This window comes from Trifolium pratense, linkage group LG4, assembly GCF_020283565.1.
Source record: "Trifolium pratense cultivar HEN17-A07 linkage group LG4, ARS_RC_1.1, whole genome shotgun sequence".
NCBI classification, from domain to species: domain Eukaryota; kingdom Viridiplantae; phylum Streptophyta; class Magnoliopsida; order Fabales; family Fabaceae; genus Trifolium; species Trifolium pratense.
The window spans coordinates 22,694,030-22,717,668 of NC_060062.1; the positions used below are offsets into that span (position 1 = coordinate 22,694,030).

The 23,639-nt window shown below is 30.5% G+C and overlaps 2 protein-coding genes across 4 annotated transcripts; one reads left to right on the forward strand and one right to left on the reverse strand.

Moving 5' to 3' along the window:
* Window positions 1-3,561: 3,561 nt before the first annotated feature.
* LOC123924586 (probable tyrosine-protein phosphatase DSP4) lies at window positions 3,562-7,555 on the reverse strand. The gene is made up of 5 exons (XM_045977531.1): window positions 6,864-7,555; window positions 6,457-6,550; window positions 4,427-4,484; window positions 4,276-4,319; window positions 3,562-4,174 (listed from the first exon to the last, which is right to left on the reverse strand). Exons 1-5 carry the CDS (start codon window positions 7,145-7,147, stop codon window positions 3,989-3,991), a joined length of 666 nt encoding a protein of 221 aa, XP_045833487.1. The 5' UTR covers window positions 7,148-7,555; the 3' UTR covers window positions 3,562-3,988.
* A 6,030-nt stretch (window positions 7,556-13,585) lies between these two features.
* Window positions 13,586-17,169, forward strand: LOC123882013 (DExH-box ATP-dependent RNA helicase DExH9-like). Of its 3 annotated transcripts, none has more exons than XM_045930790.1 (5): window positions 13,586-14,191; window positions 14,689-14,839; window positions 14,957-15,295; window positions 15,886-15,996; window positions 16,660-17,169. In XM_045930790.1, exons 2-5 carry the CDS (start codon window positions 14,735-14,737, stop codon window positions 16,675-16,677), a joined length of 573 nt encoding a protein of 190 aa, XP_045786746.1. In that variant the 5' UTR covers window positions 13,586-14,191; window positions 14,689-14,734; the 3' UTR covers window positions 16,678-17,169. The 3 variants fall into 3 exon arrangements, with proteins under 3 accessions (XP_045786746.1, XP_045786748.1, XP_045786747.1); XM_045930791.1 differs by lacking the exon at window positions 13,586-14,191 and adding an exon at window positions 14,220-14,401 and having other exon boundaries at window positions 16,660-17,118; XM_045930792.1 differs by lacking the exon at window positions 15,886-15,996 and having other exon boundaries at window positions 13,624-14,191; window positions 16,660-17,115.
* Window positions 17,170-23,639: the final 6,470 nt, after the last annotated feature.

Here is a 23,639-nt window from a genome sequence, read left to right on the forward strand (position 1 = left end):
AATAATATATAGATTTTCAAGAGCTTTTGTGGAATTTCTTTCTAATAAAAGCAGTTTTATTAGGAATGTGTGCGTTGAGTTTGTTAGGAGGTGGGGAGGAGGATTGACTTAGTGGGACGATGTGGAAAACTATCTATAACGAAAAATAATCAAGTTTTAAATTGACAAATAGGTCGGTGACTTGTTTCTTTGTGCAATTTTTTTTTTAGGTTTTTTTCGATTTCTCTTCAGTCGAGTTACCTTGTGTCAAATCTCAAGTTTGGGAGTTTGGGAAAATGATAAGTGGATTTGGAAGTTTATTTTTACAGAAAAGATTTTTTTTCGTGTTTGGAAGGAGGAATTAGTAAATAAGTTGTTGAATCTTATCAAAACTACAAAATCGGCCGGAGCAGAGAGAATTCTTACTATTATAAAATTGATGTCGGAGATTCCATTTTCGTGAAAGTGTCATATATTTTTTTATCAGGATTGGTTCCTCTCCTTTAGAATGGGATGAGGATAAGGGGAAGTGGATGGATTGTGGGGGGAGTTATGCTCCACCATAAGTGATTATTTTTTCTTGCCAATTGCTTCGGAGTCGACTCCTAGGCAAAACTTGAGCTGTGGGAATTCTTTGTGGCGGAAGAGGAGCAAAGGTTATGCTCCAATTAATATCCACATCATTATCTTAGGTTGATCCTGAAATTCATGAGCTGCTTGGTACTTGTGCCGGGTGATTTTGAAATGAAATTCATGGGTTTCATTTAAACACAAGGCTAAAAATAACAAATTCATACAACTTTTCCTTAGCCAACACAACGCAAAATACAAGGGATCATCCTAAAAACAATTACATTTGCTACCATAATTATGAGTTTAATTGTTAGAAAAAAAAATCATATTTTAATTAATTAATCATGTGATTGAGTTAACTAGTTAATGAGCTCTTAGGACGAATTGTTCAAAAAATTATTATTTTTTGTTTGAGAAATTCAAAGTATAATTACACTTGTCTTCCATTCAAGTGTAATTATCTTACGTGTATATATATATATATATATATATATATATATATATATATATATAAGTTTGACTTTTCTCTTTCTTCACCATCATAATCAAAATATACCGCGTCGTCATCCTCAATTTATGTTGAAACAAAGATGAATGAACTACATAAACACTAAACCTTAAAAATTTGAATTTATGTTTGATACATCCCCGCATGTAAGTTATGAGGCGAATCGGTGTAATTTCAAAAATGTTTATTTATTTTATGGATTGTGGAGGTAAGGAGAATAATTGTGGGTTATGGAGTAATTTTCCCATCTAGGTGTGCTTGTTTATGGGCTTACCTACCATTGTTTTTGTTGAGGAAACCTACCAATTTATTATTGTTTTTTATTGTTTTCTGAAAACCCCTACCAAGTTCCCATACCCCCCCCCCCCCCCCAACACCCACTAAAATTACAAACAAGTCCATCAATACTTTTACACCTTCGGCTGAGTATTTCTTGAAAAAAATAATAAATGTGGTTAAAAATTGAAAAGAGATAAAAATAAAAACTCAAACAATTGCCAAAATGATACTATATTCGTCCTTAATTATAATATAATTAGAAATTTATTTAGGAGAATTAAAAATATATTTAGCGCTTAGAAAATGTATTATTGGCATTTCTCTTCAAGGAAAAGTTTTCTTTACATTGAAAGGCCACCCAAGCAAGCTGTTCTTGCACCCCAAGCAACCTGTCCTACTTCACCAACCTTTGCTGTTCTGAAGCATTTCTTAGTAGTTTTGATCCAATCTATAAAAAATATCAATTCAATTGTCAAATTGAAAGAAATTTAAATTTAAAACTACCAACTTAAATACTTTTAGAATGTGTTTGAATGAGATTATTGACGTATATATAGTGTATTTTTAATGAATAATTTTTAATATAAATATTTTGTTCGATACAAATTTGATGATTTTTTTTTAAAAAAAAAAAAAAAAGAAAAAAGAGGAAGATATAGGATTTTAGAGGTATAGTCTAAAGGTAAGAACATCAAAGCAATTTGTTTTAGGCCTTTAAAAATATAAAAAATTTTACTTAATGAAAATGTTTCACTTAATTTGTTATTTTCAAAATTAATATTAATTAATACTATTTCAATAATGATTAAATCAATTGATTTAACCATCAGATGAAAAATAAATGTTAAACTTAATAGATTACATTAGTTTAACGAGTGAAAGTGAAAAAATTGTGGCCTATTGGAATAGGCAACGACTACATAGTTCATGATTGAAAATTTGTTACCTAATTGTATTTTATAGGTTATTTCTACCCTAATTATTAATTAAATTAAGAAAATCTTATTTAGATTTATCATTTTTTTTCAACAGTGAGTTCATCATTATTTCTAATAATCACTAATTTACCTCTTTTATTTATCAGATTCAGAATGGGGAGATATGTGAGCAAAAAACATGGACCATTGAAGCAAACAGCTGCTTATAATTTCATGATAATTAACCTCTCACCAATCATTTGAGAAATTGCTCTAAAATAAAAACTTAAAATATCATGAGCTTAGCTCATCCTTAAAAATCAATTTGTTAGACCTTATCTTTTTTTTTTATTTCAATGTGATTTGACATAAGCTATTTGAGGGTGGATGCAACATTAGAACTTTTCACCATAATAAAAGTACTATGCATTGAATAACTTGTAACAATTTTTTTTTTTTTTTTAATCAGGTAATCTAGTAGTTAAAAAATTCACTTTTTAAGGTGAATAAGTGGATATACTAGAATTCAAACCTCGATTCCTGCATATTACATGCAATGTCCTGAATATTTCAGTGTGGTTAACTCCTAAATAAATTAAGGACATTGTAACATTGAAGAAGTTAACCTTGATATTGCGGTAAAATATAAACAAATGAGGCCACAATCGCAGAGATATCTAAATTAGTTATATTAGAGCCAAGGTTTTAAATTGCGGTTGCGGTCGTGGATGCGGTTGCGGTTGCAGGTATTGCGATTGCGGCTAATGCGGACACTGCGATGCAATTGCGGCCGTTGCGACGTGAAATAATTTTTTATCCGCACAAACACAGAAAAAATACTATAATTATTGTAATTCCTTATATATCTTTTACTTATAATTCTATATAAATTTTAATTCATTTTTAAGTCATCGAGACATAAGAAGACAGAAACTCTAAAATGAAAGGACATAAAGGAAAAAATAAAGGTGAGATTCTCTGAATTTTTACGAAAAGGAATATTGGATTGAACCGTTGCGGCCGTTGCAGTCAAAACTCCGTTGTGTTGCGGTGAAATGCTGTTGCGTTGCGGTTGCGTTGCGGCATCACGTGTGATTCGAGTTCACACCGCAATTGCGGTCCAATGCGGTTGCAGTGCCTACCGCATCCGCAATATTGCGGCCGCATCAGGTGATGCGGTCCGCAATTTAGAGCCGCAATTGCGGTTGCATACCACAATTTAAAACTATAATAATGATACTACTTCCAAAACACTCCCACATTATCAATTATCACAAGATAATAATGATAATCACCACACTGAAATGGGCTTAAAAATCAATATATCAAATAAAATATGATAATAAGATAATTATGATAATTTCTCTGCTGACAAAACAATGCTTGTTTTTCAAGCTTTCTTGAATTTCTCTTAGCCTCAAGAAAAAAATCAAGACTAATCTACACTCATTGCTCATGAATATGGAGCAGCAAAGAAAACACAAAAACAAAGAGAAAATAAAGACAGATACATCTTAATACCATATACTACTTGATGAATTTTCTTATATCTTATTCTAAAAAATGGGAGAAAAATAATTATTCCTTTGTTGCTGCAATGCATTGAAGGAGTTCATCACTTTTTCCTATTTTATTATTCATAATAAGGTAGAACTTTGAATTCACTTTCACTAGCTATGATGAAAGGAAAATCCAATTTAGCATAACTTTTTTGTGTCTGTTACTGTTACTGTTACCGCTTCAAATATGAAAATGGTATAGGCAAATGCTTCAAGCTTGAAATATCAAACAATTCTACAAACCTCTGATCTGAAACTCGAGCTTTTGCAGCTGCAAAGCGCTGGTACTCATCGAAAACAGATGACAAGCACCATTTTTGTAGTTTTCTATAGCATCCGACTAAGCAACCTGTTCGGTGCTGTAAACAAAAAGAATCGAAGATATTACATTAATTATTACCTACTTTAATAAGAAAATACTCTTTCGTAACGGAACCCTATTGGCTTAATTAAATCTCACCTTTCCTCGCTTACAGTGAATTATAACCGGATGGTTCCTTACATCTGCGTATAATTTAGATAAGCAAAGGTCATTACTTGCAAAGTGAAGAGATGAATTTGTAGTTAAGGCGAAACTAATTAAAGAGTTTCTTGACCACAAGGTTACATACCAAGAAGAACTTTTAGCGCTTCCCGGATTGTGTCTTCTGGAATGTTTACAAATGGCTCCTGGATGCACGATATAAGGTTAGATACAATTTCATATTATCAAAAACTTGATATATAGTTACTATGTCAACATAATATAAGTTTCACCAATCACTTTGTTATCAACTAATCTTAAACTTAATCGTAAAGGGAGCGAGAAAATACAATTTGCAGATAATGATTAGGCATTTATCAACTGTTAGGTCTTCAAGTCAAATTCAAATTAAAGTTACAGAAAAAATATGAGATAGGCCTAAGATTGATATCAAATCAAATTAATAGATAGACTTAAGATTCTAATAATTGCATAAAGGGAGAAGTATCTATAATAATTCAATATATTATATGCCCTAATCCACCAAAAACATATCATTAGTTCCATTTTCCAAAAGAACTAATTAAAGCAGTATTCTCTAACTTTTATCGATCGAATTACCTGCCGGCAGTTGAGAAATAACAAACTTGCCACAGTCAAGCAACATAGTCAGGCGACCAGAGTTGCTTGACTGCGGCATGTTTGAGATTCGTCAGCCGTAGAGAATCCAAATCCAAATTTTAAGCTATGTTTTTCCTTACTATTTTTTATCTTTTTTTCTAGGGTTGATCATGATTTTGATGCTAATTCTGTACTGTTATCAACTACTTTTCCCCTTTCTTTATCATGATGGAAAAACTGTGCTTCTTGAACAAAATCGATTTTCAACAAATTCATAATGGTCCCATTATGCAGACAGCAAGAATACTATATGATCTCCTAGCCATTAAATATTCACAAAAAACAAATGAATTGTGATAATTTGAGATAACCATGGAAAAGACATCACAAGCCAGCTTAGATTCCATCAACAGTGATTTCCATTTTCCATATTATAAAGTTGGCATAATTTGGATTTGCACATAAAGCTGAAGATTGAAGAGGATTCTTTCACACAGAAATGTCAAATATGCTCAAGAAAGAAAACAGTGGATTCAAACAGGACCAATAACAAGACCAAAAAGTGACATGAAAATATAATAATCATATCTAAAAAGCTATGATCATAAAAATTTAGCAATCAAAAGTTTTTTTTTTTTCTATTCCAAACAAAAGCACTATATAAAGTTGGGACATTTTAAAAAGTTACTCGCTCTGAGCTTAAATATAAGCAAAAAAGTACATGTATCGGATACATATGTATTTGGTACATATTTAATTCGAGAGTAATACATCAACACATATGTATCTAGTACATATTTAATTCCAGAGTAGTACATAAGAGATCGATCAAGTATAGAAGAAGGTGAATAAGAAATTGTAATGACAATAACCATTTTTTTTAACGGTCATGTTAGTAAAAAAAAAAGTAGTTATTAAGTTAACTTTTTTTTCCTTTGTCCTAGTTTGAACCCGAGACCTCCGACAATAATGGTCCCATTTCACCTTTTTTAACCTCTAGCTCAAACCAATTGAATTATCCACCTTATACCCCCGACATTAACCAACTTTATGACCCCTCTTATACATGCCATAACAATTCACTGGATTGATAAAAACACTATAATTCATATAATGGTCCTATTTCACCATGTCACAACTCACAACTAACAAGGTATCCACACATACACACCTACTTGAAGAAAATAATTGCATACCACAAAGATGGTGAGAAAGACATGTCAATTGGATTAGATATCCATTAATCTTTGTTCAATCATCTCTTCAATTATTAAACCTTTATCACTTTGTGCATTTACTTAATTGATCTTTGTAATGAATCATAAAAAAACATAAGAGAAAAAGAACATGAACGATGCACGACAATGTAAAATAATTTTACACTTTTGACTAATTACAACCATGTTTTCTGCCACATTATCTCACTTCACTCCACTTTCTTATGATTGTCGGTTTAAAATTAATTTACACCGACAGTGCGTATCCTTTGAACTCAAAACATAAATTAAAAATATATAAAGATATATGTTATGATCTTAGTAAGAGATATATACAAACCTTATGACCCTCAATTCCAAAGTGATAAAGCTTGATCCCATTTGACTTGAGAAACTCCATGTTAGCTTCTGGATATGGTTCAGGACACAAATATCTATAACAAAAAGACCGATCAAACAAATAATCAATAAAAGCAAAGAAGGAACATAATTTACTAATAAATCATCAATTGGGTATTTAAAACCAAACCCAAAAACATCTTGAACATAACTCAATCAGTAAGATATTATAATATGCAGAGTCATAATTCGAATTCAGAATTCACCACTTATTCATTTTAAGCGTGAAATTCTGACCGATATACTACTTAACAAAAAAAACAAAACCCAAAAGCAAAACACATGCAAAAAAAAAAAGATTTTGATAAAGTATAGAAAAAAAAAAGTGATTATGATGAGAGTATATACATGATGGAGCGAAGGCCAAGGGTTTGAAGGAAATAGAAGTTGGAAGGTTCAGGAAAACCAGAACGGAAAATGCCATTATCAACCATAGCAAAATTGAGAGGTGGAATGAAGAGATCCTCGCCGTCTATTTTGTCACAAACATCAATATCATCAACGGTTGTTGTGTTTTTGAGGTTGTTGTTATGATCAGAAATACTGAGTTTGATTTTCCTACACATCTGTGTTTCTTGATTCTTTTTCTTCAACTGGGTATGTTGAACTTTTGATGCCACTTGTTGTTGCATATCAAAGTTTGAATTTTTACTCTTTAGGATTCAAGAGAGAGAGAGAGAGAGAGAGAATAAGAAGTGTTTTGGAGTGTGTGTATGAATGTTTGGATATATAATATAATAATGATGATAATTATAATAATATTAATTTAATTATTAATTTAACAAAAATAAAAAGAGGAAGAAATTAAATAGGGAAAGGGGGAAGGTTTTTAGGATCAAAGGGTATATTCCTTTTGTTTGTTGATTTAGTACTATTTGGAGGGAGAGAGTGAGAGAGAGAGAGAGAGAGAGAGAGAGAGAGAGAGAGAGTTTGAATGGTCTTATGTGAGAGGTGAAACAAGAAGAAACAAAATAAAAGTGTTTGTTTCCTTTGAAGAGAGGAAAGAGTGGAAGTTAAGAAATGGGATTTAGTTGAGGTGAAAGAAGAGGTGAAGTTGTTACCTATATATATACAAATTTGAGAGAGTGGTCACCAAGGAGAAAATGTCAATTAGTGAGTAAGAGAGAATGTAGTGTTTGGTTTTTCTTTTGTTTCACAAATGAAATGAGAAGTTTTGTTAAAAAAAGGGTAGAATATTTAATTAGTGGATTTTGATTTATTTTCTTAACAATGTTTTCAATAAAAAATTAGAAAACACTCATGAAGCTTGTGGTTTGATGGAAGCACTACATTGAATTAAAATTTGAGTTATACTAACGTATCCATAAAACTAGATTGTAAATTAGTAGTAGACGGTGTTGCCGGTAAACTCAACTTTCGAATTTATTAAAAGACAAGTCAATAATGTTGTTTAGATGATAATTTGAGCATCAACTGCTAGTTACTTAAAATTGGACTATATACCATCTTGAATAAAATAAGTTAAGTTTTTTTATTGTAAAACATAAGGTCTAGTAAAATATATTTTACTCGCTCTGTTCTTTTTTAAGTGTTCAAAAACGTCGGATTTAGAGTTTCTATTTAACTGTCTATTTGGTGTTTTAAAGATACAATTTGTCAATTACTTTTATCTTTTTCAATAAAACTAATTAATATTATATATTTAGAAAACTAAATACAAATAATCTCTATTTGGTGTTTTAAAGTTTTATCTGATGGATATTAGACAAAAACACTTATGTAATTTTATATACAAATAATGTTTAAATGGTGAGGGGTTTGTCTCGTCGCTACTTTTAGGGTCTGTTTGGTAAAAATAAGCTATAAGCTAGCTGATAGTTGATAAGCTAGCTGATAGCTGAAAAGCTAGCTTATAGCTGATAGCTGAAAAGCTAGCTAATTGAAATTAAAGTGCTTGGTAAAATTAGCTTTTGAAGTGGTTAATAAATATAAAATGACATAATTGATAGTGGGTAGTTTATTTTTTAGAGTGAGTAGTTATTAAATTAAAGGGTAAAAATGGAATAAAGTGTAAAAAGCTATAAGCTATAAGCTCAAACGCTACTTGAAATAGCATCCGGAAAAAAGCTATAAGCTAGTAAAAAAAGCTTGTTACCAAACACCTCTAATTTTTTGAAACAAGTCTATAAGCTCATAGAATAAGCTATAAGCTAGCTTATTTATGTTACCAAACACACCCTTAGCTTATTTTTATTTTTTTTAACAGTTTAGCTTATTTTTATTGATATGCTATGTTCAATTAATGATCTGATAAGTCACGGAGAGATATGATCATATGATAATGCATATATCTTAGATTTTTTTTTTTTTTACAATTAGAAAATTTTATTTTAAGTTTTACATATTTTATTTTAATTTTTAAAACATTATTTTAACGATATGAAAAATAAAATAATAAGATTTGATCAACATATATATTGTCAAACTTAATACATCAGCAAAAAAATCCCTCAAATATACATGAATATTAGAAATAATTTTATTTTGGTACGGTCCTAATAGATTCAGAAGGTACCGAGTCACCTCACCTTTGTTTTTATGTTGTTAATATTAATAATATTCATCCTTTAAAATTTTATAATTTTATCGATGGACGCTGAACAAAGATCACGGTTCGATCCTCCGTAACTACGATCGAGAGTGTGCTGAATCAGAACTGATCTCTAAATCAGATTAGATGATTTAGTGAACCAGAGATGATGATTTGTTTTTTAAGTTTTGATGATTAAAAGTCAAATATAAATGTGTCAAAAAAAGTCAAATATAAAACTGGACTTATTTAATGATGTAAATATTAAGCACTCGCGTGCACTTAAACTTCAATAAATTCATAACAAAATATACCAACATTATACTGGAGTATTAAAATTATCTTACAAAGGATTTCAATTGAAAAACATTTTTCAAAGTTAAAATTTTAAAGCGTGCAAAGGCAATATTAGTGGTTTTAGCGTGCAAAGGCAATGTTAGTCATTCATTCAATTTTTTTCTCTCGTTATGCTCTTTGTGATTTATCAACCATCAGATTAAAAATATGAGAGAAAATATGAGAGAAAAAAATTGAAGAGAATCCAAATTCGTGGTTTTATTTTTTAGCGGTGATATTCAAACACACAAATTTGCAACCTAAAGTAAACTGAAATATATTGTGTGTTTATTGGATTAAGGCCAGGGAAAATTTCTTAAAAATACGGAAACTATATGTGTATGTGAGATGTCTGAAGTTAAAAGTAATTTGACACCTTCATTTTTTTTTTTGGGTTAAAATTTGACATGAATGTATAAGTATCTTCTTACTACACACAAAATTCTCTAAGCTCCCAATTCTACCTCTTCCCATACCAAGGACCCTCTCTATTTTTGATATTCTCCATTTTTGAAATTACCAAAGTTTTAAAAATATAAATACAATAATGTGACATTTTGTGAGTCTAATTATTTAATATTGATTCTAAAACTCTTTAAAACTAGTAATGAAGAGATAAAATAAAGAGGATCCTATTTCACCAGTTACCCATTGACGCTGCACTCTTTTTGCAAAGAAATATTTAGGTGAATCCCTTTTGTCAATAAATTTCATATGTACTCGACCAACATAAATATCTTCAAAAGCCTCAAGTCTTTGACCACAAGACCACCACCATTAATAGGTCGACACTCGACACATCCTCCCATTGAACCCAAAAAAAGTCTTACTTCCACCCTATAAGAAACCCTTTAAATATGAAGAACAACCTTCCATATATACTTGCAAAAGTATTTTAAAGAAAGATAAGTAGACGATAGAAATTGCAACCAACACCGAATTAATAAGCATCAACCGACTACCTAAGCAACTTGTATGTCAATTCTTCCACGACGATGACCTCCTTAATGACCCCTCCGGTCTACATAAAAATTCTCCTATGGTTCGCCCCAATCGATAGTCCAAGATAGATGAATGATAACCTTATCACCCTACAATTTTAAAAGATGTCGTCGAGGAATATATCAGATATCAAGATTGATGCTAAAAAGCTTGCTTTTGTAGAAACTAGCATGACACCCGTGCGTCCGCACGGGAGTCGCGGCGTTGCCGCTCCTCATTTGGTAAGATGAAATTTATTGGAAAGTAGATTAAAATATTAAAAAAAAAATAAAAAATAGAAGGCATATAATATTTGGTAAAAAAAAAATAGAAAAAGAACAATGGTAAAATCATCACCAAAATCTCAGATCTCCATATTAATATAGGAATATAAATATAGATAATGTCAAAATTATAAAAAAAAAAGCTACCTTATTAAAAAATAATGTTAAAAATATAGGTCTTGTAAAAATCACCAAAAAACCTATGTTAAAAAATATAGATAATGTTAAAAAATATAGGTCTTGTAAAAATCACCAAAAAACTTATGTCAGTGTATTAATATATGAGTATAAATATAGTCATGTAAAAATTATTAAAAAAATAAGTAATCGTATGTGAAAATATAGGTCTCACAACAATCATCAAAATAATTAGGTCACCGTATTAAATATGAGTATAACCTGTAAAATTGTAAAAATAAAATAAAATAGACAACTTAATTTTTATTTTATTTTTGTTACAAACAACTTAATTAATATATAATTAAGAGTATAAGTCTCGTAGAAACCACACAAACAAAAAAGTTTCCATATTAATATATGAGTATAAATATAGGTCCCGCAAATATTATAAAATATGGGCAAGCTTATTAATGAGTAAAACACATATGTCCCCATATACCCAAAGAAAAAACACATAGGTCCCAGAAATCACACAAAAGATTAGGTTCTCGTATTAATATATGATTATAAATATAGCTCAAAAAAGAATAGTAAAAAATTGAAAACTAAAATTTATTTGAAAAAGTGCAAAAAAATAGTAATTTATTGGTGAATTAAGATGAGGGTATAATAGGAAGATAGTGTGCAAAAATCCACTTTCTTAATTTAGTGTTATCATTCTAACTGGACACTTATAAAAAAACGGAAGGAGTAAAATATTAAAATTGAATTAACCACCTCAAGAAATTTTTTAAAATATTGAAATTATTTACTAACTTTCAAATATGACACAAAATACCCATGAAAATGATGATGTGTCAAATTATTAAGTAGGGGTAACATGAGATTTTCACATGTATCTTATTTTTTTAGGTCTTGTAATAAATATATATGTGAGTATGAATATAGTCCCGTAAAAATTATTAAAAAAAGGCAACCTTATTAATATGTTAGTGAAAATATAGGTCTCACAACAATCATCAAAATAATTAGGTCACCGTATTAAATATGAGTATAAATTTAGGTTCTACATAAATTATTAAATATCAGTAAACCTTGTTAATAAGAGCATAAATATAGGTCTCGCATAATTCACATAAAAGATTATGTCCCCGTATAAATATATGAGTATAACTCGTAAAATTATAAAAAAAAACAAACAACTTTATTAATATAGGAGTAAAAATATAAGGTCCGTGGATATAACAAAAAAAAGAGGTTCCCATATTAATATGAATATAGCACGTAAAATTATTAAAAAAAATAGACAACATAATATATTAGTAAAAACACAAGTTCTTTGAGAATCACAAAAAACAGGAGATTTTCGTATTAATATATGAGTATAAATACAGATCTCACAAAAAATGGTAAAAAACTGAAAACTTCATTAATAAGAGTAAAAACATAGGTCTCGCAGAAATCCCACAAAAAATTAGATCATTATATTAATATATGAGTATAAATATATGCCATGTAGAAATTATGAAGAATGGACAACTTTATTAATATATGATTAAAAATACAAATCTCGTAGAAATCGGAAAAACAATAGGTTCTCCCATTAATATCTGAGTATAAATTTAGGTCCTACATAAATTATTAAAGATCAGGAAACCACCTCAAGAAAATATTAAAATATTAAAATATTGAAATTACTTATTAAAATATCTGACCAATGTATTGATGACATAAAATATTAAAATGGAAGTAAACACCTAAAGAAAAAAAATTTGGGTTACATACAAAAAATTGGATTTTTAGATAAAAAAAAAATCGCGGGAGAAGTAACAAATAAAGTGGAGTTTTGTGGTTACAATTGGGCATTTAACTCATATTGGTTCCAAAAATATAACAAATTAATTCGTATGGCTTAGTGGTAAATATAATAAGAAGTGTAACTAAAAGGTTAAGGCCTCGAATCCAGCTGAGAAATGTTAGAAATTTTTTAGCATTTTTCTACTGACTTTTTTTGATAAAGACACAAATACCCTTAAAAATGATTATGTGTCAAAAAATGAAATAGGGGCAAATTGGTGATTTCTTATGTATCTTCTTTTCATATATTGTAGATTCACTTTTTAAACCAAACATTATAGTTCAAACTCTTTCAATCTAACTTTCATCCTTTACAAATTCTCCACATAAACCTCATAAAAATCGCATTATCCGCATATTAAAGATACGATAACACACAGTATTCGAAATATAGAAATATATAAATAGATTATTATAATTATAATATATTCTTCAATTGAGACAGTTGTTCATGGCATACGTACCTAATGTTCACTAATGTTAGTTGATTACTAATTAGTTAGATTATATAAAGGCTTAGTGTAAACTATTTTCATTTTTGTGCCAAATTCATCTTAATCAATACACTACACAAGTGATCAATCATTTCTCTCTATTCTCTTTCTATTTTATGGATGTCATTTTTACTATAACTATAACACACCACCTTCGAATTACTCATCGGATTCCTCTTAAAAAGCTATAAGGTCAACACACTAGTAGAAAAATGACTTTTGGATAAGGGATTCCACTACTGGTATGTGAATACCAGTAGTGAAATACATTTGACCAAAGGATTCCACTACGGATATTTGTATACCAGTAGTGAAAAGTTCATAGACAAGGGATTTCACTACTGGTTTTCTTAAATCAGTAGTGAAAAGTAAACACGGTGGCAATGTTGTAATTACGTTGAAATTTGTTTTAATTGGATTTCACTACTGATATGCGATTTCCACGGTAGTTAAATCCCTTAACTTAGAATTATACGCTAGTGTGTTCTTTTGTTCATTCAATTCATTCCCATATGCAGTGTTCATTCAATTCTCCCAAAAGCAGTGTGTCTTCTTCATCTTCTTCGTCCCACAAATCCCACAAATCCCAAATCGTTAGACTTCGAAATCCCAAATCATAGCATAAAACTCTTTGAAATCCCTAAATCCCAAATCCCTAAATCCCAAATCACAGCAAACACGTAAAATTATTCTCTTTGAAACCCTAAATCCCTAAATCCTCTTTCACTGTAAGTCAATTTAGAGTCTTCTAAACCTCCCGAACAAACCGATTTCTCCTCCCTCCCTTACGACGTTCTCAACAAAATCGCATCCTCCTTCGACCAGCCGAATCTCCAATCAGCTTCTCTAGTATGTCGGTCATGGTCGGAGGCGTTACGGCCATTAAGGGAAGCGATGATGATGCTTATGTGGGGGAAACGGTTCAAGCACGGTAAACGAGGTGTTCGTTAGAATATAGAGAAAGCGCTTGATATGTTTACCAAAGCTGCTGCTCGTGGTTCTACTCTTGCTATGGTGGATGCTGGGCTTATTTATTGGGAGAGATGTGAGAAGGTTAAGGCTCTTGATTTGTATCTTATGTTTTGCTAGCTTAGTTGATTTTTTTGTTGCCGTCGTCGGGTGGGAGGAGTAGATGACAATGAAGCTATGATGCTAACAAGTCTCTGCAAATTACGAAACATATTAGTATATTGTGATTGTAAATTGTGCCTATGTTCTGTGCAGGGATTTTAATAAATTGGGTTGAAGGAGTATGATTATGAGGTTTTGTTCACATATTCCATCATTCCATGTCTAATTAATTTTTTAGTACTGCTGGATTATGTGTAGGGCTTATTTCTTTGGGTTAATTAAGTTTGTTTGTAGGGATTTTATTAAAGTGTATTGATGTTTTGATCTGATATATTTGTTAGTAATGCTATTATTATTGGTTTGGCTGTCCATGGTTATTGTGAGGAAGTTTTCCATTTGTTTTCATTAGGCCGAATGGGTTGACGTTTACTGGTGTTTTGGTTGCTTGTAGTCATAAGGGTTCTCTTTGCAATTTGCAGGTGATATTCATCTGATGTGAGTTGATTATAAGAACTCAATGGAGAAATGGTTTGGGAAGAGAGCATTGTTATGTCGCCAAAGAATGCCCGTTTTGTCTTCCTATCTGCCACTGTCCCTAATGCCAAGGAATTTGCTGATTGGGTGGCAAAGGTTATTTAATCTCAACTTGATTTCATTGAATCTCTAATGATCGACTTATTGTTGGTTATTTTTTGTGAATGAAGGGATGTGTATTGATGATGGTCTTATGATTTGGGTTGATTGCAGGTGCACCAACAGCCTTGTCATATTGTTTATACAGATTACCGGCCAACTCCCCTTCAACATTATATTTTTCCTTCTGGAAACGAGGGTCTGTACTTGGTTGTTGACGAAAAGGGAAAATTTCGCGAAGACAGCTTTCAGAAAGCTTTGAATGCTCTTGTTCCTGCTGCTGATGGTGATAGGAAAAAAGAAAACGCCAAGTGGCAAAAAGGTTTGGTGCTGGGCAAGGCTGCTGAAGAAAGCGACATATTCAAGATGGTGAAAATGATCATCCAACGTCAATACGATCCCGTTATACTGTTCAGCTTTAGCAAGAGGGAGTGTGAATTTCTTGCAATGCAGGTACGTTCTAATTGATGTTTATTGTTAAGAGTATAACTTTATTGTTTATCTCTCTGGGCACATTTACCATGCCTCATGCACATCTCTGATTTTTAGCAGCGTTATTAATTTAAAAAAAAAAAATCATCTCTTAAACCGAATTCTATTTTCTCTCGTCAATTCTATCACACCCTACAATTTAAGAAAACAACGATTCCGTAGGACTAGTAGATTTCAGATTTATTAGGTTTGCCTTATTTGGAGCTTTACCTGTTCTTTGCTACATAAGCTTTGTATGCTTTATTTGGAGTTAAGAATTTGTTTTTCTATATCGGATTATACTCTGAAGTCACTCATGAATTTTAATTTTTGCTTCTCTTTGGTTCTTTGATCATTGTTGTTTTCTAATTTCCATATATTGCATGAGATTGGGATGGGAATCCTTAATGCATTCTTGAACAGTCTCATTTCTTTTTTATCTATCTTTTTCTGCTTTGGAATTGGAGAATATATCATCCCTTTGTAGTTATGCGTTGCTCCAAAACTAATTTAAATGGGTTCTTCTATTACAAAATATAGTATACCAAAATGGTTTTGTGTTGATTTTTTAGGTTTCAAACATGCTCCCCTTGCTGAAACGGGGAATTGGAGTGCATCACTCTGGATTACTCCCAATTCTAAAGGAAGTGATTGAGATCATATTTCAAGAAGGACTAATCAAGGTTAGTGAAAAAAGCATGAGATATAGATACTTCATCTATATAAGTTTTGAACATGTACATAACCGGACACCCGTATCTTATTTTTGTCAAAGTGATTGGAATATTGTGTAGAATAGTTCAATAAGCAATAGTAGGCTAGTTTATAGCATTGGTAGCAATTTGTCAGTGGGCTTGCATGCTACTATCCTTGAGCCAAAATGGCTCCAAATTCCAACAAAGCCAGGATTAGACTCTGATGAAGGGTCATGAACAATGAGCAGAGCATTAAAAAGAGGCCACCAACAAAATTCTAACCATACATACCACTACGGATATGTGTAAATACCCGTAGTGGAATCCCCATGATTTATATTAAAAAAATTTGAAACCCATTAATGTGAGTTATAGAATAGTTAATTAAGAAGCACATTAATGTGAAATTTGGTCTTAAACATGTTACCTGGCTTATTGAGCAGAACAAAGCCCAGCTTGTTGTGATTGCTCATGATGTGGACCCAATTGAATTGGTTGTCTGGCTTCCAGCATTGTGCAGGAAGATGGAAATTCCATACTGTATTTTTGTAGTTTACTTAAATTGAAGTATTTTTGTAGTTTGTCTCTGAAAGTAAGCAGTGGTCTCTGTTGATGCTATTGGCTTATTATTAAGTGTCTTTGTTTTTGCAGATAATCACAATGCTTTGACAATTGTTAGCATATGGTTCCCAGTGGTTTTCGTATGTGCGTCACTGTTTTGGACTGTTTATTTTGGACTATTTTAGGATGGTTTTATGAAGATCGAAGTGTTCGTTGATTTTGAAATGTTGAGAGCATTGATGAGGTTACTTGGAAATTCAACATCACTAGCTTCATGTCGTTTTCATTAGTGGTAAATTAGTTGGTTCTATGGATAGAGTTTTTTTTCATATTAATGGGCTGTATGCTTGGAATTAGACTAGATATAATTAGTGATAATGTTAAGCATTGACTTTTAATGTGTTGAATGTAACTTGTTAGGAATTGACAATGACTTGTGGAAAATATATTCGGAATTATGTCAATTTTCTTTTGCGTTATTAGCTACTAGTAATTTCTAGGTTGTACGTATAATTTCTGCGCCGGAAGACCATATAATTAATATGCAGGCACAGGAAGCTACAAAAAAACGAAAAAATGAAAAAAAAAAAAAAAAACTAACATACCACTACAGATATTTACAATAATCAGTAGTGAAAACTACACATACCACTACGGGTAAAAGTAATGACCCGTAGTGGAATCCTCAATTCTAAAAAAAAAAAAACTGGAAACCATACATACCACTACGGATATGTGTAAATACCCGTAGTGGAATCTCATACATACCACTACGGGTATTTACAAATACCCGTAGTGGAATCCCAAATTCTTAAAAAAAAAAAACTAGAAACCATACATACCACTACGGATATTGTAAATACCCGTAGTGGAATCTCATACATACCACTACGGGTATTTGTAAAAACCGACGTGGAATACCCATAATATTAAATAATAACTACAGTGGAAACCATACATACCACGACGGGTATAATAAGGCCCGACGTGGAAAGTATATACTTACAACGTCGGCTGTGTTTACTACTGGCCGCGGCCAGTAGTGGAAAGTCTGTTTGGCCAGTAGTTGTATCTCCTTTCTGCACTAGTGACAGTTTTTTCCATTAAAGAGCTCAACCATTCCATTATTGGCCGTTAAGTATTATCATAAAGAATTATACATATGGTGACATATAATAAAATTTAGAGTACTGTAAACAATATAGCAAATTCAGATGCAAATTGGATCCAACTACGGCTGCAACATGTGCACCGCTGACTAGATTATTCCTACTGACTTAAGTGAGAGCAAATTTATTTCACATTTTCATCAAAGATAATTAAATATTAGCTATACAAGCCTATAAAACAATGAGTTAAGCTGTGGACATACTTTTGAAATCAATATAAGTTTCTTTCCTTAAGTAAAAAATTAACAAAGTTAAAATGATGTTTAATCTCAATTAGATTTCGATTCTTTGGGTTGGATAAATGTCAAGATACGTCAACGACTTCTAGCTCAATTGGTATAAAATTTCAAAGTTATTAGGTCGGACATCATTCTCAAGATTCAAACTCAGCTCTTCCACTTGAGTGTTTGAGTTTATAATAATTTTATCATTTAGTCTACGTAAATAATAATAATAATAATAATAATAATAAAAAAGAAATGCCAAAATGTTTCATAGTTTTTTTTTTAAGAAAAAAATACTTCATAGTTATTGTCATGGATTTAATTGATATGCATCGACGGTGTAAAATAATTTTACACTGTCAACCAATATCAACCATATTTTTCGCCACATCACCCCACTTCACTCCATTTTCTTGATATGACATGGCAAAATAATGGTAATTTATTGGACGATTGTGTAAAACTATTTTACACTGTCGGTTCATATCAATTAATATGCTAAAAACTAAAAAGACAAATTCGATTGTATTATTTTAAATTTTAATGCTATTACCTTCTTTTTTTTTGCGTTAGCCCTCCGGTTTTTAGGGAAAGTGAACTCTAGTAATTTAGAGTTTGACCGTGAAGTAAATAAAATCTGATCAATAATTTGTTTCACCTAAAAATTGAACTTGGATTCTTTCAAACGATCCGTCATTTGGTGAAACTTATTAAGCACTTGAATTCAAATATTTAGATTACACATTAAGCGGTTTGAGACTAAACAAAAACTAAAATCTTTGTGAGTCACTAAACTATGTCAACTTTTTTATCTAAAAAAATATAATTTGTATAAAATACTAAAATATTTTAAAAGTTTGTCATGTTCTATACTAGTAGTATTTAGTTTTTGCAAATTAAAATAATGACTCGAATGTTTATAATTACTTATTTTTTTATAATAGATTTATGATTACTACTCCTCCAATCCATTATTATAGAGTAGATGGTACATTCCCGGGAATATGCTGTACCAAGCCTTTTGTACTTTTTATACTATTTTGAATGAAAAATTCCTTTTGTACTTTTGAATTTTGATTGACGCTTGGAAAACGATCAAATAATAAATAAATAGAAAAATAAATAATGATGATGATGGTAAGTAATATACGAGGGCTATGCGCCACATAAATACATGATTTTACTTATTTCTTTTGCATCTCACTCTCACGCTACAAAGTGCAACAAAAAGTGCATATTCTTCTCTAATTTCTTTTGCTTGGACTTCGAATCTATTGAGATTGTAGGACCAACACAACTTGGTATTTTTTTAATCTTTTAATAGACAAAAATGTATTATTGATAAAAGCACAAGTTATGCTAATAGTAAGTAAACCCAATAGAATAACACTAAAATCACATCAAACAGGTTCGAATTTCGACGAAAGATATATTCACATTTAATGTTTAATAATATTTTGGACAAGATTTTTTTTTTTTCAATGGAGAAAATCTATAGAAAAAATCACCAATAAAAGTTGATGAATTGGTATTTTTATCTACGAACATTATAGAAAATAGAAGCATAACAAGCCAAGTAAAAAATTATGACTCAATAAATTGACAACATGAAGGCGAATCTACAACCGTGATGAACGCTCGTCTTTTTTGGCTTCGATGGATTTAAATCGTGAACCCGTGTATTATGACATTAAGTATACCTGGTTGCAAATTCAAATAGCCAGTGATCCAAACACCGCATAAAGCATTGATCGGAGAAGTTGAACTAAGAAAACTTGTCCAAGATAAATCATCTTCCACGGTCTAATAGGTTTCCATAACTTCTCTAGCTTAGACTACAAAGCAAAGGTAGGCATGACTGTTATTACATTTTTTTTTTTTTATTTTATATTGACTTCTGTTATTACTTATTACATTTGTTTATGATCAAAGAACCATACGTTATATGGATCTTCATTAATAGCAACCTTGCGTATTTGGAAACCTAAGCTAATTAATTAGTGAAAACTACTTGTGGGGATAAATATTATTTGACGTGGGTGTCAAAAAAAATATAGTAGAATCTTATACAATGGTTTTTTATGCGTGCAAACAACATCAAAGAACCAAAACTAATAAGTCAACAGTTATCGAATCCGATATTCAATTCCCATTATTGATGTAATTATAAAATCTAACATCACAAAGGTATTAGATTTAGTTTAGTAGTGAGGGATTTGCGTAATATGCATGATATTTTAGGTCTTATTTGCAGCTACATTGTAAACAAAAAAAAAATCTAACATTCACATATTTAAATTCAAATTAACTTCATTCATCTATCGTATAACTAAAGTTACCATGTGTATAGCTCAACTGGTAAGACATTTCACGCAGCTTATATCTTTGTAAAGATAATAAATTGAACAAAGATAAGGTGGTTATTTATTTTGATTTTATAGAATATAAGGTGGTTATTCTCTTAATTATAAGAAATTAATGAGATCCACTATTTGAATTTTTCCCTACTAGAAAAATACAATTTAAAATTAAAATAAATTTTGAAACAAATTTATAATTATTATTTCTAATTTTTTGTTGTAAACTTAAGTTTTTTAGTACTAATCAAGAGTTTTATAGTTTTATTTAGTGTAGTTTCGAGTGGTTAATAAACTCTCCTAAAAGACGAATAATTAGGAAGACTCATATTCAAGTTCAATTTTTTGGGTAAAATAAATTTTTGTTAGATATTATTTATCTTTTAGTCAAATTTAAATTATCGCGGTTCGATCCACCGTAACTGCGATCGGGAGGGGACTGAAACCACTTGATGTCAGAACTGACCCCTAAATCAGATTAAACTGGTGGTGAAAAATAAAATAAAAAATAAAAAAATTACCAGAGTCTCTTACTCTAAAAATCAGAAAATTAACACCAAAATTTTATTCTTTTAATATAGGTAAAATGCATTCACGAGTCCATTAAGTTTCGTGTTTGTAACAGTTAGCATTTAAGTTTTTTAAGTAATAAATAAATCATTGGGCCATGTTAACATGTAGACCAAATGCACATGTTAAGGTATCTAAAAATATAAATTTACATTTAATAACATAAAAGAATTTAATGTTCAAAAAATATAATGCACAAAAAACAAGAGAGTATTACTATATTTGTATTGTTAACATATGTCTTTAGTGCACAAGTTAACATTTTCCTAAATCTTTAATTTGTGTTTTTTTAGCTATCAATTAAATTGGTCATTTAAGTTTCTAATTTGTTGCATCATTACCCTTCTTTAAGTTATTCTCCCTTTCAGTTGAGTCTCAATTGTCTAGGCCTCATGGTTCACATCAACTTGAACATATGATAATATCACCTCAAATTCATCATGATTAATATCAAAATTAATGGTCAAGTCAATGTTCTTATGAACATATGATAATTTGAAGGATAACGATGCAACAAGTTAAAATTTAAACTACCTATCATATTTATTACATAAAAAATTAAAAGACCTAAACTATTACACTTAACCTATTATATTTGTTTAAAAAAAAAAAAAAAACCTATTATATAAAACCAAGTTGCTAAGCTAAAGCAACGGTTTAGAATTAACTTTTGTGGAATGTGACTTGTAATTAATATGGTCCCCTCCAACGGTGCGTATCAATTAATATGAATGATTGAGGACATGTTATTTATTTATTTGAATCAGTATTGAGGACATTTTATTAAACTCTTTTTTTTTTTTGACCAAACATTTTATTAAACTCTTGATAGTTAGTTTCAAGCATTATCTAGAATAAAATATACATTTTCAAATTAAGCTGCGGTGGATAAGTTAAATGGTCATTTAATTGGCCAAAATTAGAGCAACCCTCTCTATAATTGGCATAATTTGTTGATGTCACAACAAGGTAACCGAAAGACAAAGTTCCATATGAGCAAACCAATGAAGGTGCATTTGGTATTGTGTTTTTAAAAAGTGATATTATTGCCTGTTAAAGTATGCAATATTTTATGAATCATTGGTTGGTTTAACGATAATTGCTGCGGGACATAATAGGAAGACTACAATTTGATCCTGATAACTATAATTGATTGGAAGAGGACTGAAATCACTTGATGTCGGAACTAATCCACGAACGAGATTAGGTCTAGTGAGCCGAATACTGATGATAAAAAAAAAGTATGCAATATTTTTATTTTGAACTAATTACTTTTGATATTTTTTCTTAAATTGTAGCATATTTTAGTTTCAGTATATTTTGATCGACTTTGTTTTTATCGGATTTTTTTTAAGTAGCTTATTGATTAGAAATTTCACTCTTGAATCTTAAGAAATTTCACTCTTTTATGACACAGTTGTTAAGGAGCTAAATATTTTTTTTGAACGAAAAATATATTATTAAAGGAGGAGCATATACCCGTAAAGGAGGAGCCACAAAACAGAGATACTGTATATATGCGGAACACCGATAAAAATATCAAAACAAATACCACATAATAGAGTTTAAATATTGTAAACAAGTCTTACAACTTTGTGTCGAGAGCACCGGTTAGCACGACCGTTTAAACCATTCATGCATGCAGGTGTTACAATTCAATTGCATCATTAATTAATTACTTGCACACGTGTCGTGTCCAATTAAAACACAAAGTAGCTAGCGCAACTAATACTCCAATTCCAATCCCAACCAACCAACCAACCAACGTTCAAACATGAAACTTGCAAATAATCTTCTTTTGAAAATTTAAATTTTACACTAATTAATTACTTTGTAGCATGCTCTCAGCCATGACGCTGTCAATAATCAATATTATTGAAACAAATATAAAATTGAAGTAGAATTATGATTCCATGAATACAGTAGTAGAATGTATAAATAAAAGTACGTACACTAGATTAATAAAACTAATGAAGTTAATCCTTGAAGTCATGAGGTGTAATTTTGGTACGGAAACCAAGATTATAAATATGAGATGCTTCAACAATAGTTCAAGTGACCACGTAAAGTACAAAAGTACTTCTCCTTATCCATATTGCTCAATAGTCAATAATAGATAGATCAAATTCAATTATTGTCACGTTAGTTGCAATGTTACATTGCAATTATTGCCAATGTACGTTGTGATTGTGAGGGTAATTAAGAAGCAAAATTATTGACTTTGAGATGAACTACAAGATGATAATAGTTGATGTTGTACACAATAAAAAAACAAAATAATTTAGAGTATTATTCATTTATTGATGATTGTAGACACATATTTCAAATCATAGCAATTTTATAGTTGCTTTTACTAGGCTTTAAGCAAATAGAAGCGTTCATGCTTTCGCGTGAGCAACTTTTTCCCATGCTTCTCGCGCTACTTCGATGTTATTCCGAGTTGTATTACCACTACTATTATTATGAATGAAATACTTTGAGTTTGCTTGCGCCAAAAAAAAAATTATTTGGGTTTTTGTCCTCTTTTGTACCAAGAAGAAAAAGCAAAATTATTGACTTTTCACTCTATAAGACTCAAATTGCAAAATATATAAATTCATGAGGTATTTAGTTCAACAAGAATTTGATTATTTTTTTTTTACCATTGAAGAAAATATAAGTTTATTTTTTTTTAACCTTGACATGATTCAAATATCAATTCTAAAATAGTCATTAGTGACATTTTAATTAGTAATAACTTCTTTTTTTCA

Coding starts and splice junctions, on each gene's coding strand:
- LOC123924586 (XM_045977531.1), bottom strand. CDS start 7,147: ATGCAACAACAAGTGGCATCAAAAGTTCAACATACCCAGTTGAAGAAA. Junction 6,551..6,863: donor CTTGGCCTTCGCTCCATCAT/GTATATACTCTC, acceptor TTTTTGTTATAG/ATATTTGTGTCCTGAACCAT. Junction 4,320..4,426: donor AGCGCTAAAAGTTCTTCTTG/GTATGTAACCTT, acceptor AATTATACGCAG/ATGTAAGGAACCATCCGGTT.
- LOC123882013 (XM_045930790.1), top strand. CDS start 14,735: ATGGTTTGGGAAGAGAGCATTGTTATGTCGCCAAAGAATGCCCGTTTT. Junction 14,840..14,956: donor TTGCTGATTGGGTGGCAAAG/GTTATTTAATCT, acceptor GGTTGATTGCAG/GTGCACCAACAGCCTTGTCA. Junction 15,296..15,885: donor GTGAATTTCTTGCAATGCAG/GTACGTTCTAAT, acceptor TTGATTTTTTAG/GTTTCAAACATGCTCCCCTT.